General features: G+C 42.3%; 1 protein-coding gene across 1 annotated transcript in view; it reads right to left on the bottom strand.

Annotated features, from left to right (window-relative positions):
- The window catches only part of ATIC (5-aminoimidazole-4-carboxamide ribonucleotide formyltransferase/IMP cyclohydrolase), a 68,316-nt gene that overhangs the window by 630 nt on the left and 54,997 nt on the right, over nucleotides 1-12,689 (bottom strand). Inside the window, exon 15 of the mRNA XM_039341909.1 lies at nucleotides 11,857-12,012. Within this exon, the coding sequence (XP_039197843.1) occupies nucleotides 11,857-12,012 (156 nt within the window). The remainder of the gene's footprint in view (nucleotides 1-11,856; nucleotides 12,013-12,689) is intronic.

Below are 12,689 nucleotides of genomic sequence, written 5' to 3'. Positions count from 1 at the left end.
TATCAATTACATCTCAGCCCATATCCCCATATGATTTCACCCAGTAGTTTCATATAAACATTGAATACTATCAAAGAAAGACAGCATCTTGGGGCATGTCCAGAGGACCAACCCACAGTCTCTTAGTACGAATCTTGGGAACAGACTATTAAAAGCACAAGTGTTACATAAAAGTACCCCCAATTCATACAGCTGATCAAGGACAATACTTCTATCAATTGACTCAAAAGCCAGAAGAAAACCAAATGAGAAACACACAGTTTCTCTCCTGTAAAAGTCAGCCAAATCAAGTCCAATTGTTTCACATAATCCAGATGAAACACAGTCATTGCTAAGAACACTTTCAGTTGGATCACCACCCTCCTCTGGATTCCTTTACTCAGAAAGAGATATTTGCCTTTTTGGCCCAGAACAAACAACTTCCTGAAAAGAGTAGTCAAAGCATTGCCTCTTTATGGGCAAGAAGAACTACCCATTCAACCCCCTCCTAGAAATAGTGTCAGAATCCAATTATACTTCATCTCTAGTTATCAATTATAGAAAACCCCATTTCTGCCGTCTCTGGATTCTGTCATACAAGGAGGGGAAGGGTGAACAAGGGGGCTTTATGGCCCTCACTTCCTTTGGTACAACTTCAAAGGGATTGAATGTGGATAGCACCAAAAGGCCTTATTATAACAAAGGAGGCTATTACCTTTCATGTAGTTCTCTTTGAAGTCTCCATCCAGCCAGCAGAAAGAAAAAGGGGGTGGGATTGTGATGCCTGAAACTGTCGCTGGAAGAGGGGGGTGATTGGGGGGACTACTGGGGAACCTCTTAAAACCTTGAATGGGAGAGCTTGGACCCCAAGTCCTGTCTAGAACACCTGCAACCATTTTCTCTTAATAAAGGATTCCTGTTGGAAGAATTATTCCAAGAGTTCTGTCTTCTTAAGATGCAAAATGGGGTGGGTCCTTACATTAGACAGGACTTGCAAAATTAATCCACCTGGAAGGGAGACCCTTGCCGGGGGATTTTGCAAAAAATTACCATGTCAGACAATGGAGCAAGAAAGGGGGAAAACTCCCTGGAAAGAGAGTCGCTGACCCAATTGGAACCTTGCCGGATGTTGGGATCTGAGAGGTCAGATTCCTCCGGAGAAGAAGTGGTGGAGACACGGGATCACAAGCCTCGCTGGTCAATGGGCGTTGGAAAGAAAGTGAGTGGAGAAAGGAATCAAGAAAGGTGACCCTGAGACGGGGGCCCAAGCAACCAGAATGGAAGCAGGAGATGGAGAAATCCCTGCACGCAAGTGAAGAGGAAGAAAGCTGGGCACCGTACTCAGACTGGATCCTAGAGAAAGCTATTGACCTGATGAAGAGAACTCTCAGCTCCCTAAGAGAGGAGAATCCTGAGCCCTACAGCCGGTCCAGCTCCTGGAGCCGCAAAGGGAGAGACACCGAGGGGGAAGTGGAACCTGCAACCCCGGGGACATCTGCTGATCCAGTAGTCCCCACCCCCTACCGGACCACAGATGGCGATCTGGACGGAAGACACTACCACCAACAACGGAGGCACCGATCCATTCCAAGACGTCCGCCGTTGGAAGTGAAATTCAAAGGGGAGCCCACACGCTTGGGGTTTTTCCTAACCCAAGTCCACAGCTACATGGAGGAATACGGGCAAGACATCCCCAGCGACAAAGCCCGCATCCGGATCGTGCAATGTGCCCTGGATGGACCGGCTGCAGATTGGGTGGTGAACTTGCATGACTCCAATGCCCCAGAACTCACCAACTTCAACCGTTTCATGTCCTCTCTGAGAAGACGATTTGAAGACCCCCCTGGCTGATTGCAAAGCCCGTGAAAGGATAAAAACGATGAGGCAAGGCAAACGCCCGGTGGCTGAATATACACAAGAATTCCGGGCCATTGCCAGCAAACTGAATTGGCCAGAAGACATCCTCCTTAGCCATTTCAAAGACGGACTAAATTATGATCTATATGATGCTTGCTTGCCCCGAGGGGACCCACACCAACTTGGCAGAGGAAGCAGAGATCGACATATTGAGAAGACACCGCTGAGGAAAACAATGGAGCCGCTCCCCGCCTGAGTTGACACACGAACCAGTGAAACCACCGGCTACAACCAAGAAGCAAATGGGGTGTTTCAAGTGCGGAAGAGAAGGGCATCGAGCTGTAGAATGCCGCTCCAAAGCCCCCCAGCACAACCCAGACAGATCCCCAATCAGCAAATCCGGAAAGTTTTCAACGAAGCCAAAAGAAACTGCCATGAGAATGATGGAAATTGCGGAACCCCCACCTCTGCTCACCAAGGGGAAAGAACTCCAGCCTACACCACAGGTCCGGTGGACACCTCGGAGGACAGCTCGGAGGGCGAACTCCTGGTAAGTGGACACATCACACCCATCCTCAAGACAGTGACTATATTAATTCCCCCCATGGCCGAAGCTGTGAAGGTGAAAGCCTTAATAGACTCTGGCTGCACCCGCTGCCTCATTAGCCCAACACTAGTGGGGAATCTGGGCATCCCATCGAGGAGACTGGAACAATCAATCTCATTTGGCCAGTTAGATGGATCCATACAAGGGGTGTACCAGCTACCCTAGCCACTCTACCAATACACCTCTCCCTGGGCAAACATGAGGAGGATATAACGTTTGTGGTGACCCCAGGCATGGAATGCCCAATGATCCTAGGAATGGAATGGTTAAAAAAATGGAACCCCTGGGTAAATTGGAGGATGACAGAAATCAAATTCCCGAAGGGGGACCCTATGGACTTAAAACCCCAAGGGAGGCTACCAGAATCAAGAAGAGAAAAAGCATCCATAGGAGAGGAAAAGAGACTAACAGAAATACCAGAGGAATACAGAGACCTTGCTGAAGTTTTCAGTGAGGAGAGGGCGAATGAGCTCCCCCCCCACCGACCCACAGACTGTACCATTGAATTCAAGCCTGGGGCAAAACTCCCGAAGCCCAGATTATACTCCATGAGCCCAAAGGAGAAGGAGGAAATGGAAAGATTCATAAAAAAAAAACCTAGAGAGAGGTTTCACTGAGCCAGCCAAGCCTAAAGTGGCTGCCCCGGTCCTTTTTAGAGAGAAGAAGGATGGCTCTTTACGTTTATGCGTGGATTATAGGGCACTGAATACAATCAGTGAAAGCAACCTATACCCTCTGCCCCTCATGAAAGACATGCTGTCACACCTATCGAAAGGGAAAAATTTTTCTAAACTAGACCTAAGGGAAGCTTACTATCGCGTGAGAATTAAGGAAGGGGACGAATGGAAGACTGCATTTAACTGCCCCATGGGGTGCTATCAATTCAAAGTCTTGCCATTTGGATTACAAGGGGGCCCTGCAGTCTTTATGCAATTAATCAATGATGTTCTAAGGGAGCACCTGTTTAAGGGGGTCCTGGTTTACTTGGACGACATTCTTATCTTCACCGAAACAAAAGAGGAACATGTCAACCTTGTCAGAGTGGTTTTAAAGAAGCTGCGAGCCGCCCACCTATATGCCAAACTCTCAAAATGCAAATTCCACCAGGAAAGGATAGACTACCTAGGTTATAGCATATCCCCCCAGGGCATTGAGATGGACCCAGAGAAGGTCAGAGCAGTATTAGATTGGGCACCATCCCGCACAAGAAAGCAACTACAAAGTTTCCTGGGCTTTGCAAACTTTTATCGCCAATTCATCCCCTCATTTGCCCAGATAGCCTTGCCTCTCACTAATTTACTAAAAACGAAGGGAGCATCCTCAGTAAAACCTAGCGAGCCACTAACATGGACAATGGAGTGCCAAGCAGCGTTTGAGAGACTAAAGAGACTTTTTTCTGCCGAACCGGTACTAAGACACCCAGACATGGACAAGCCCTTCATGATACAGGCAGATGCAAGTGATGTGGCGGTGGGGGCTGTTCTATTACAAGAAAATGTTGATGAAGTTTTGCAACCCTGTGCATATACATCCAAGAAACTCACGGAAACAGAACAGCACTGGCCCGTATGGGAGAAGGAGGCATATGGGATATGTTGGGCATTACTCATGTGGCGACAGTTCCTGGAAGGCAACAAAATCCCCTTCCAGGTGTGGACTGATCACAAAAATTTGGAAGCCCTGAAAACACCCAGGAAACTCAATCCCAAACAAGCCCGCTGGTCCCAGCATTTTCACCAGTTCCTATTTAAGCTCAAACATTTACCAGGGAGAAAGAACTTCCTGGCAGATGCACTATCTCGCATGCCTCAATATAACAGCGCACGAACCACAGATTCTAAACCAATAATGGCAGAGTCACAACTGGCAGCACCAGTAACCACAAGAACCCAAGCCAAATTAAAACTACAACTGGACAGCCAAACTGGAATTGAATTCAGAAAAAGTTTGGAAACAGATGAATGGTTCCAGAAAAACAAAAATGTGTGCACAATGAGAGACGGGTTGCCTTGGGTAGGGGAAAAGTTATATATACCAACAACCCAAAGAGTCACTTTCATGCAGCTTTGCCATGATACAAAATCAGCAGGGCATTTTGGATTTGTAAAAACTTTACACTTAATTAAATGGCAATTTTGGTGGCCATCCATGAAAAAGGACATTGAAAGTTATATAGCCAGTTGTCCAAAATGTGCCACTGCAAAGAGGTTGCAAGGGAAATCGCCAGGACTATTACAAACAGTGGCAAGTCCCTCAGCCCCCTGGAGAGAAATAGCCATGGATTTTATAGTGAATTGCCAGAAAGCAATGGGAATACTGCTGTCTGGACGGTCACGGACTTTTTTCCAAACAGGTGCACTTTATCCCTTGCCAAAAGATTCCCACTGCAAAAGCCTTAGCAAAACTTTTCATCCAGCACATTTACAGATTACATGGGGCACCCCAACGCACATTTACAGATTACATGGGGCACCCCAACGCAGGGGGGTGCAATTTATGTCTGCATTTTGGAAGGAATTTTTATCCCTCTTAGGAACCACTCAGGGACTGACATCTAGCCACCACCCACAAGGAAATGGGGCCGCTGAAAAAATGAACTCCGTACTTAAGCAATATTTAAGATGTTTTCTTAGTTTCCAGCAGACCGAGTGGGCGGACTTACTCCCTTTTGCAGAAGTGGCCTACAATAATGCAGTCCACTCCAGCACAGGTTACACTCCTTTTCAAATAGCCACCGATCAAAGTTTCAACCCCATGCCAGAATTAACCCCAAACGAACCAACGATCCCATCGGTGAAAGAATGGATGGAAAAACTACAAAACACCTGGCCAATAGTTAGAAAAGCACTAGATGAAGCTAGGCAGGCACACAAAGCACAAGCCGATAAAAAAAGGATTGAGCCTACACCATTCATTATAGGTGAAATGGTGTACTTATCTACAAAATACCTAAAGTCCCTACAACCCTGTAAAAAACTTGGACCAAAATATATAGGGCCTTTTCCGATTAAAAGGATCATAAACCCAGTAACAGTAGAATTAGAATTACCAAAGAATCTCAGGCAAATACATCCAATTTTTCATTGCAGCTTGCTGAAAAGAGAGCATCAGTCAGATTTCCGACCAAAAATCCCCCCCCCACCTCCAATCATGGTAGAGGGCGAACAACACTTCGAAATAAAAGAAATCCTAGATTCTAGGAGATTTCATGGAGCGACTCAGTACCTAGTTGCCTGGAAATACCTCCCTGCCTCAGAAAACGAGAGGGGCCATAAACGTCATGTCAGAACCCTGAAGCTATTAAAGAAGTTTCACACAGAGTATCCTAACAAGCCTGACTAACTTTTACACCTGTTTTGTTTTCTTTCAGGTGGATCTCTCTTATTTTTGAGGGCGCCGGATGTCAGAATCCAATTATATTTCATCTCTAGTTATCAATTATAGAAAACCCCATTTCTGCCGTCTCTGGATTCTGTCATACAAGGAGGGGAAGGGGGTGAACAAAGGGGCTTTATGGCCCTCACTTCCTTCGGTACAACTTCAAAGGGATTGAATGTGGATAGCACCAAAAGGCCTTATCATAACAAAGGAGGCTATTACCTTTAATGTAGTTTTCTTTGAAGTCTCCATCCAGCCGGCAGAAAGGAAAAGGGGGTGGGATTGTGATGCCTGAAACTGTCGCTGGAAGAGGGGGGTGATTGGGTGGGACTACTGGGGAACCTCTTAAAACCTTGAATGGGAGAGCCTGGACTCCAAGTCCTGTCTAGAATGCCTGCAACCTTTCTCTTAATAAAGGATTCCTGTTGGAAGAATTATTCCAAGAGTTCTGTCTTCTTAAGATGCAAAGTGGGGTGGGTCCTTACAAATAGTTTAATTGGTCAAGATGTCTATCTTATTGGGCAAGAGTCAACATTTGCAGTCTGGATCCTCAGCTTACAAAATTTAGACTGTTTCTACAAAACTAGACAAGAGGCTGCCTCAGACACTCCATTTGAATGTGAAACGATGGTAGCATTTACTAATTATGGATTACTTTACCTTGGCATGTCTTGCAAATCTCCACATATCACATAGCACAGTGGGCCTTTGATAGGTATAATACTAATCTGCATGTAACTTTAAAAACCTCTGTAGATTTGTTACTTGAGAATGCAATAAAGCTTCAAGAAAGTCCTTTTTACCATCCTCACTGTAATATAGCAGGTGCAATGACCCAGATGTTTCATTCAACCTCAGTGGTATTCTAGACAGTAGTATTCTCAGTTTCCCTGATTGTAGTTACTAGCAAAAATCTAAGCCCTGGTGAAGGGCAATGTCAGCAATCATGTCAATTGCCCCTAAAATCCTACTGGATCTCATAATTTCAGAGGAAAGACTATTTTAATGTGTTTCCTAGTCCTGCATATTTCACCACAAAATGGTAGGAACATTGACAAATGAGTGATTTCAATCCTAATTACATCCAGACTGCCTATGCCAACATCTGAAGCAAAATCTAAATTAAGGGTGTGTCTGTGATACATTTCTGTTAATTTACTTTAAGGGTAACTCTCACTGGTATTGATTAAAAGCTGGGGTCAAAAGATTGTAGAGAAGTATCCTGAGCATACTGTGTGTTCTGCTTCTGTGGGTAGAATAACAAAGTGGTATCAAAAGTGGCTACAGATTGCTGGCTTCTGGATTTGACATCGCGGTGATGCATAAACAGGAAGATGGGGCTCGATTTCGCCCCGCTAGGGGATTCTGGAAAGGGTAGAAAGTCGCCCTGTGGAGGCAACAAGCAAGGAGGGGACCCTCGCTGATCGTGGAGAGGCAGCAGCCCTCCTGTTTGATCAGAGGAAGCCCTCCAAACTGGTGGGGGAAAGACTGGCTACATTTGTGTAGTGTAGCCAGTCAAAAGCTGCTCACAATGGAAGACAATAAGCACCAACAAGCAATCTTACAGCAACGTGGATGAAACTGGCTGAGAGTGGATCCTCTCTTTATGATTTTAAGACCTCTTCCTGAAAAACTGCCTAAAGCACTCTCCCCAATGAGAGAAGGAAGGGGAATTTTTTGCCCCATTCCCTCAGGAAAAGAAAAGCAGCAAATTAATTATTTGGGGAAAATGGAGAAACCTACAAGACTAATTTGGAGTTAATATATATAGATGGCTTGGAAATTTGGGGAGTAAAAGTGCTTTTAAGTCTTTTTTCTTTTTTAAAAGACTTGAAAAGTTTACAATATAAGTTTTGGATTTAAAAACCTAAAACGGCATTAATGAAATCTAGTGGTGAATTACGGCACTACAACTTATTATGCCTAAAAAAAACCTGGCTCGAAGCCTAGAATTAGTAAGACTTTGTCTGGCCTTGGAAGCTTTCACTTTTTAAGATTGCAGCTGAGAAAAGGGAAAAGACTTGGGGGCTGCTTATCTGTGTGGCAGAGACGATAAACTACTCTAAAATTGGCTTGTCTGAACTATGAACACAAATACTGACTTTCAGACTGTATTGTGGAACTATTTTCCTGTAGAAGAAACATACACTATTGCCTGATATGATGGAACATTTTGGATTATAAATCTTGATTGATAAACAATCTTTAATGGTTCTTTCTTCTCCCTGGACAGAAAGGATATATTTCTCATTGGACAGAAAAATTTGAATTTTACTTATATTTGCTTAGGGGAGGTTTAAGAACGGATTGATAAGTTGGTTGGATAATCTGGAGCTCCAATGACAATTAACTGAAACTTTCTAAACTCTTAAACAGATTTCTATAAAGGCCACTTACTAAAAATAAAATGGATGTTCCATATTTAGCTCTAAATGGTAAAAAAACCATCCTTAATATCTGTCTCCAGAAGCTTCAGTTTGACATACCATCAAGAAAATACTGATGAATCACAGAAAGAAATTCTCTCCATGCTGAAATTAATACAAGAAACAATTGCCTTAGCTTGTGATGACATTAAAAATAACACAAAGGAAAAAAAGAACAATTTTCTAATTTAAATCTACAAACTCAGGAAATAACTACAGAGAAGGAACTAGCAACCTAGAAAATAGAAGGAAAACTAGAGAATGCTGACACAAATACAGAGGATCTAAAGGAAGAAACTAACAGCCAGACTCAGACAAATGAAGACTTAGAAGACATAACGATAATATTGGAAATGGAAAAGACATTCTACCAACCAAGATTTCAGAGTATACTGGAGGATAAGGAAGGAGAGCCGAAGGAATGGAAGACAGAGCCATTAACAGAACTGTGGGGAACTGGAGAAGGAGGGAGGCTGTTTAATGAATATCAATGGGCTAGCTCTTCCAAAAATAAAGTACTTTAACTAAATTGTTTCTCTTGTTCCAAATAATATACACAAAAATAGAGGAAGAATTATTTGATGATCCAAATGCACTGACTTGGAAAGTTAATTGGCAAAGGAAGAAAGCTAGAGTAAGACTGAAGAAAACAGAAGCTTTGACCTATTAGAGGGGCTGTTATATTATTAATTAGATGTTTGAATATGGTTAAGAATATATTGCTAGAAATAGAAGTATTATTATAACTAAATAGATAAGATTTGTAATCAGAATATCATATCTTGGTATGAAAAGGGAAATAAGAAAATGCTAAGAAGTTTGAATAAGGGAAGCTTTTGGTTACCCAAATATAACTTGTTTTGAAATTATAAATGATTGGGATATTTTGAACATGGATGGGAAATTAAAATTGAAAAAAGCGAAAATAGGATATGTACTGAATAAATGGATATTGAGTGCAAATGCAATTAAGATATGTTTTGGTTAGAAAGGATATTCTAAACTGATATTATTGATACTATTAGAAAACTGTAACAAATGCTGATATTCAACTGTATATTTATTAACAATAAGAACTGTATTTGCTTAGTGTGGAAAAATGTCTATTACTGGAAGTAGAGAGGATATATTGGATGGTGTAATATTGGATTTAGTTTGAAGAAGCTTATACAGTGGGGCAAAAAAGTATGTAGTCAGCCACCAATTGTGCAAGTTCTCCCACTTAAAAAGATGAGAGAGGCCTGTAATTGTCATCATAGGTAGACCTCAACTATGAGAGACAAAATGAGAAAACAAATCCAGACAATCACATTGTCTGATTTGGAAAGAATTTATTTGCAAATTATGGTGGAAAATAAGTATGTGGTCAATATCAAAAGTTCATCTCAATACTTTGTTATATATCCTTTGTTGGCAATGACAGAGGTCAAACGTTTTCTGTAAGTCTTCACAAGGTTGGCACACACTGTTGCTGGTATGTTGGCCCATTCCTCCATGCAGATCTCCCCTAGAGCAGTGATGTTTTGGGGCTGTTGCTGGGCAACATGGACTTTCAACTCCCTCCAAAGGTTTTCTATGGGGTTGAAATCTGGAGACTGGCTATGCCACTCCAGGACCTTGAAATGCTTCTTACGAAGCCACTCCTTTGTTGCCCGGACGGTGTGTTTGGGATCATTGTCATGCTGAAAGACCCAGCCACGTTTCATCTTCAATGCCCTTGCTGATGGAAGAAGGTTTGCACTCAAAATCTCACGATACATGGCCCCATTCATTCTTTCCTGTACACGGATCAGTCGTCCTGGTCCCTTTGCAGAGAAACAGCCCCAAAGCATGATGTTGCCACCCCCATGCTTCACAATAGGTATGGTGTTCTTTGAATGCGTTCTCTCTCCTCCAAACACGATGAGCTGTGTTTCTACGTTCTACTTTGGTTTCATCTGACCATAGGACATTCTCCCAATCCTCTTCTGGATCATCCAAATGGTCTCTAGCAAACTTCAGACGGGCCCGGACATATACTGGCTTAAGTAGGAGGACACGTCTGGCACTGCAGGATCTGAGTCCCTGGCGGCGTAGTGTGTTACTGATGGTTGCCTTTGTTACGTTGGTCCCAGCTGTCTGCAGGTCATTCACTAGGTCCCCCCGTGTGGTTCTGGGATTTTTGCTCACCGTTCTTGTGATCATGTTGATCCTATGGGGTGAGATCTTGCATGGAGCCCCAGATCGAGGGAGATTATCAGTGGTCTTGTATGTCTTCCATTTTCTATTTATTGCTCCCACAGTTGAATTCTTCACACCAAGCTGCTTGCCTATTGCAGATTCAGTCTTCCCAGCCTGGTGCAGGTCTACAATTCTGTTTCTGGTGTCCTTCAACAGCTCTTTGGTCTTCACCATAGTGGAGTTTGGAGTGTGACTGTTTGAGGTTGTGGACAGGTGTCTTTTATACTGATAACAAGTTCAAACAGGTGCCATTAATACAGGTAATGAGTGGAGGACAGAGGAGCCTCTTAAAGAAGAAGTTACAGGTCTGTGAGAGCCAGAAACCTTGCTTGGTTGCAGGTGACCACATACTTATTTTCCACCATAATTTGCAAATAAATTCTTTCCAAATCAAACAATGTGATTGTCTGGATTGGTTTTCTCATTTTGTCTCTTATAGTTGAGGTCTACCTATGATGACAATTACAGGCCTCTCTCATCTTTTAAAGTGGGAGAACTTGCACAATTGGTGGCTGACTACATACCTTTTTGCCCCACTATATATACCACAGAATTATTAATGGACTCAGTCATCACTTTGTCTATTAAGCACTTGATTGTAAAAATAGAAAATTAATAAAATATATTAAAAAAAAGTGGCTACAGATTGCTGAGCTCAGACTAACTAGAAAAACTCAGCAGTCAGTGCATAAAGGGTGGGGAAGTAGAAACCGCCACAGAAAATAAGCCTAAGATATATTTGTAATGAAAAGTTGCATGCCACTCCTGCCATCATCACCTTTATTCTTCTTAGGAGGCCTTACACGGCACTGGAAAAAGTGGGAATAACTTCTGGCTTTCCACAGCAGACTCAGCAGATGATTAAAATGTCAGAAGACTCTCAAGTTCTTCTTTTGCAATTCATGGTAGGAGAAGAAACTTCTCTTTTGGAACGAGTCCTGATTTATTGAATTGACAATGACTAACAAGACATTTTTTCTTTCATCTCTTTGGGGGATGCACTCCAAATTGGTAACATGAGTTTTTTTTAAAAAAACAAAACAAAATCTGCACTAATGTCTTAGTAAATCAAGGAACTGTGAATTTGGAGATTCAGAAGATGAGATGAAACTTGTATTTTGTATTAGTGCTAAATTGCCAAAAGAGAGACTATTAAGGGAGTCTGATTTGGAATTACTGTAAGCAATGTAGGTATCAGCCTGAGATACATGTTACTGTTCATTCTCCAATTAATGCTTGTCCACAATCACCTCAGTGTGGTAATCTAGCTTGCTTGCTACTTTATGTTTCAAAGAGCCAAACATTTCCATTAACATAGGGGTAGCTGATTAAACAAGAGCATCTTTCATTATGTAACTTGAACAAGAGATCACAATGTCACCATCTTACCTGATTTGCTCTATCTACATTATCCCTAAAAGGGAAAAATGCATCAGAGCTTAGTGAGACACCATTTAATTTTCCAATCCAGGCCCTTTTTTCTGCTTCAGTAAGCAAACTGGGGACTTCCTCAAATTGTGCCTTCCACTTCACAAAATCTTCACCCTGTAAAAATGTATTTTTAATCATCTGCTAGATGGAGGAAATCTCATTCATATAAACATGGCAAATACAGTGACAATGAAATATATTAAGCAGTGAGTCAAGCTGTCATCTTTGGTGATTAGATGTGCCACTGCCTTACAGGAGGGTTCCTAAAAATGAAGACATGGCTCTTTCAGGTGGATCACTGTTGAGTCCTTAAGAATGAGTTGCTATTCCATAAGCCATGCCTTCTTTGGAAGAGAATATACTTGGAATATATGTACACTCTAGGAAGCACAATATTCTTGAGGACGCTGCACCAGGCCTCTGAGGACAGGGCTAGTAAGGAAGGGAGGGATATGGTAGTAGGTACTAATGGGGAAAGATAATGTTGATCAAAAGCCTTTGGAATATGCATGAGTTTCCCAAATATTTTCCAAGAGTCCCACAAATAGGGGTCTTAGAATAATTTGCATCTGCTATAGTCAAATTAGATTTCACATAAATAGGTACCTTTACTGGTCTAAAGCTAATCCAGGCAGAATGTTTTTGCCCTCAATCATTAGTGACAGTTCTACAAAAGGGTTCCCTTCTCAAAGGAAGTTTAACTAGTTTAAGTAATTGGTACAGGTAGTCCTTGAGTTATAATAGTTCACTTAGCGATGGTTCAAAATTATGACATCCCTGCCAAAAGTACT

This window comes from Crotalus tigris, unplaced genomic scaffold (genome assembly GCF_016545835.1).
Source record: "Crotalus tigris isolate CLP2741 ecotype Arizona unplaced genomic scaffold, ASM1654583v1 scf7180000017774.6281472, whole genome shotgun sequence".
NCBI classification, from domain to species: Eukaryota; Metazoa; Chordata; class Lepidosauria; order Squamata; family Viperidae; genus Crotalus; species Crotalus tigris.
The sequence above is the reverse complement of the archived record's forward strand: the minus strand, read 5'-3'. Positions and strand labels throughout refer to the sequence as shown.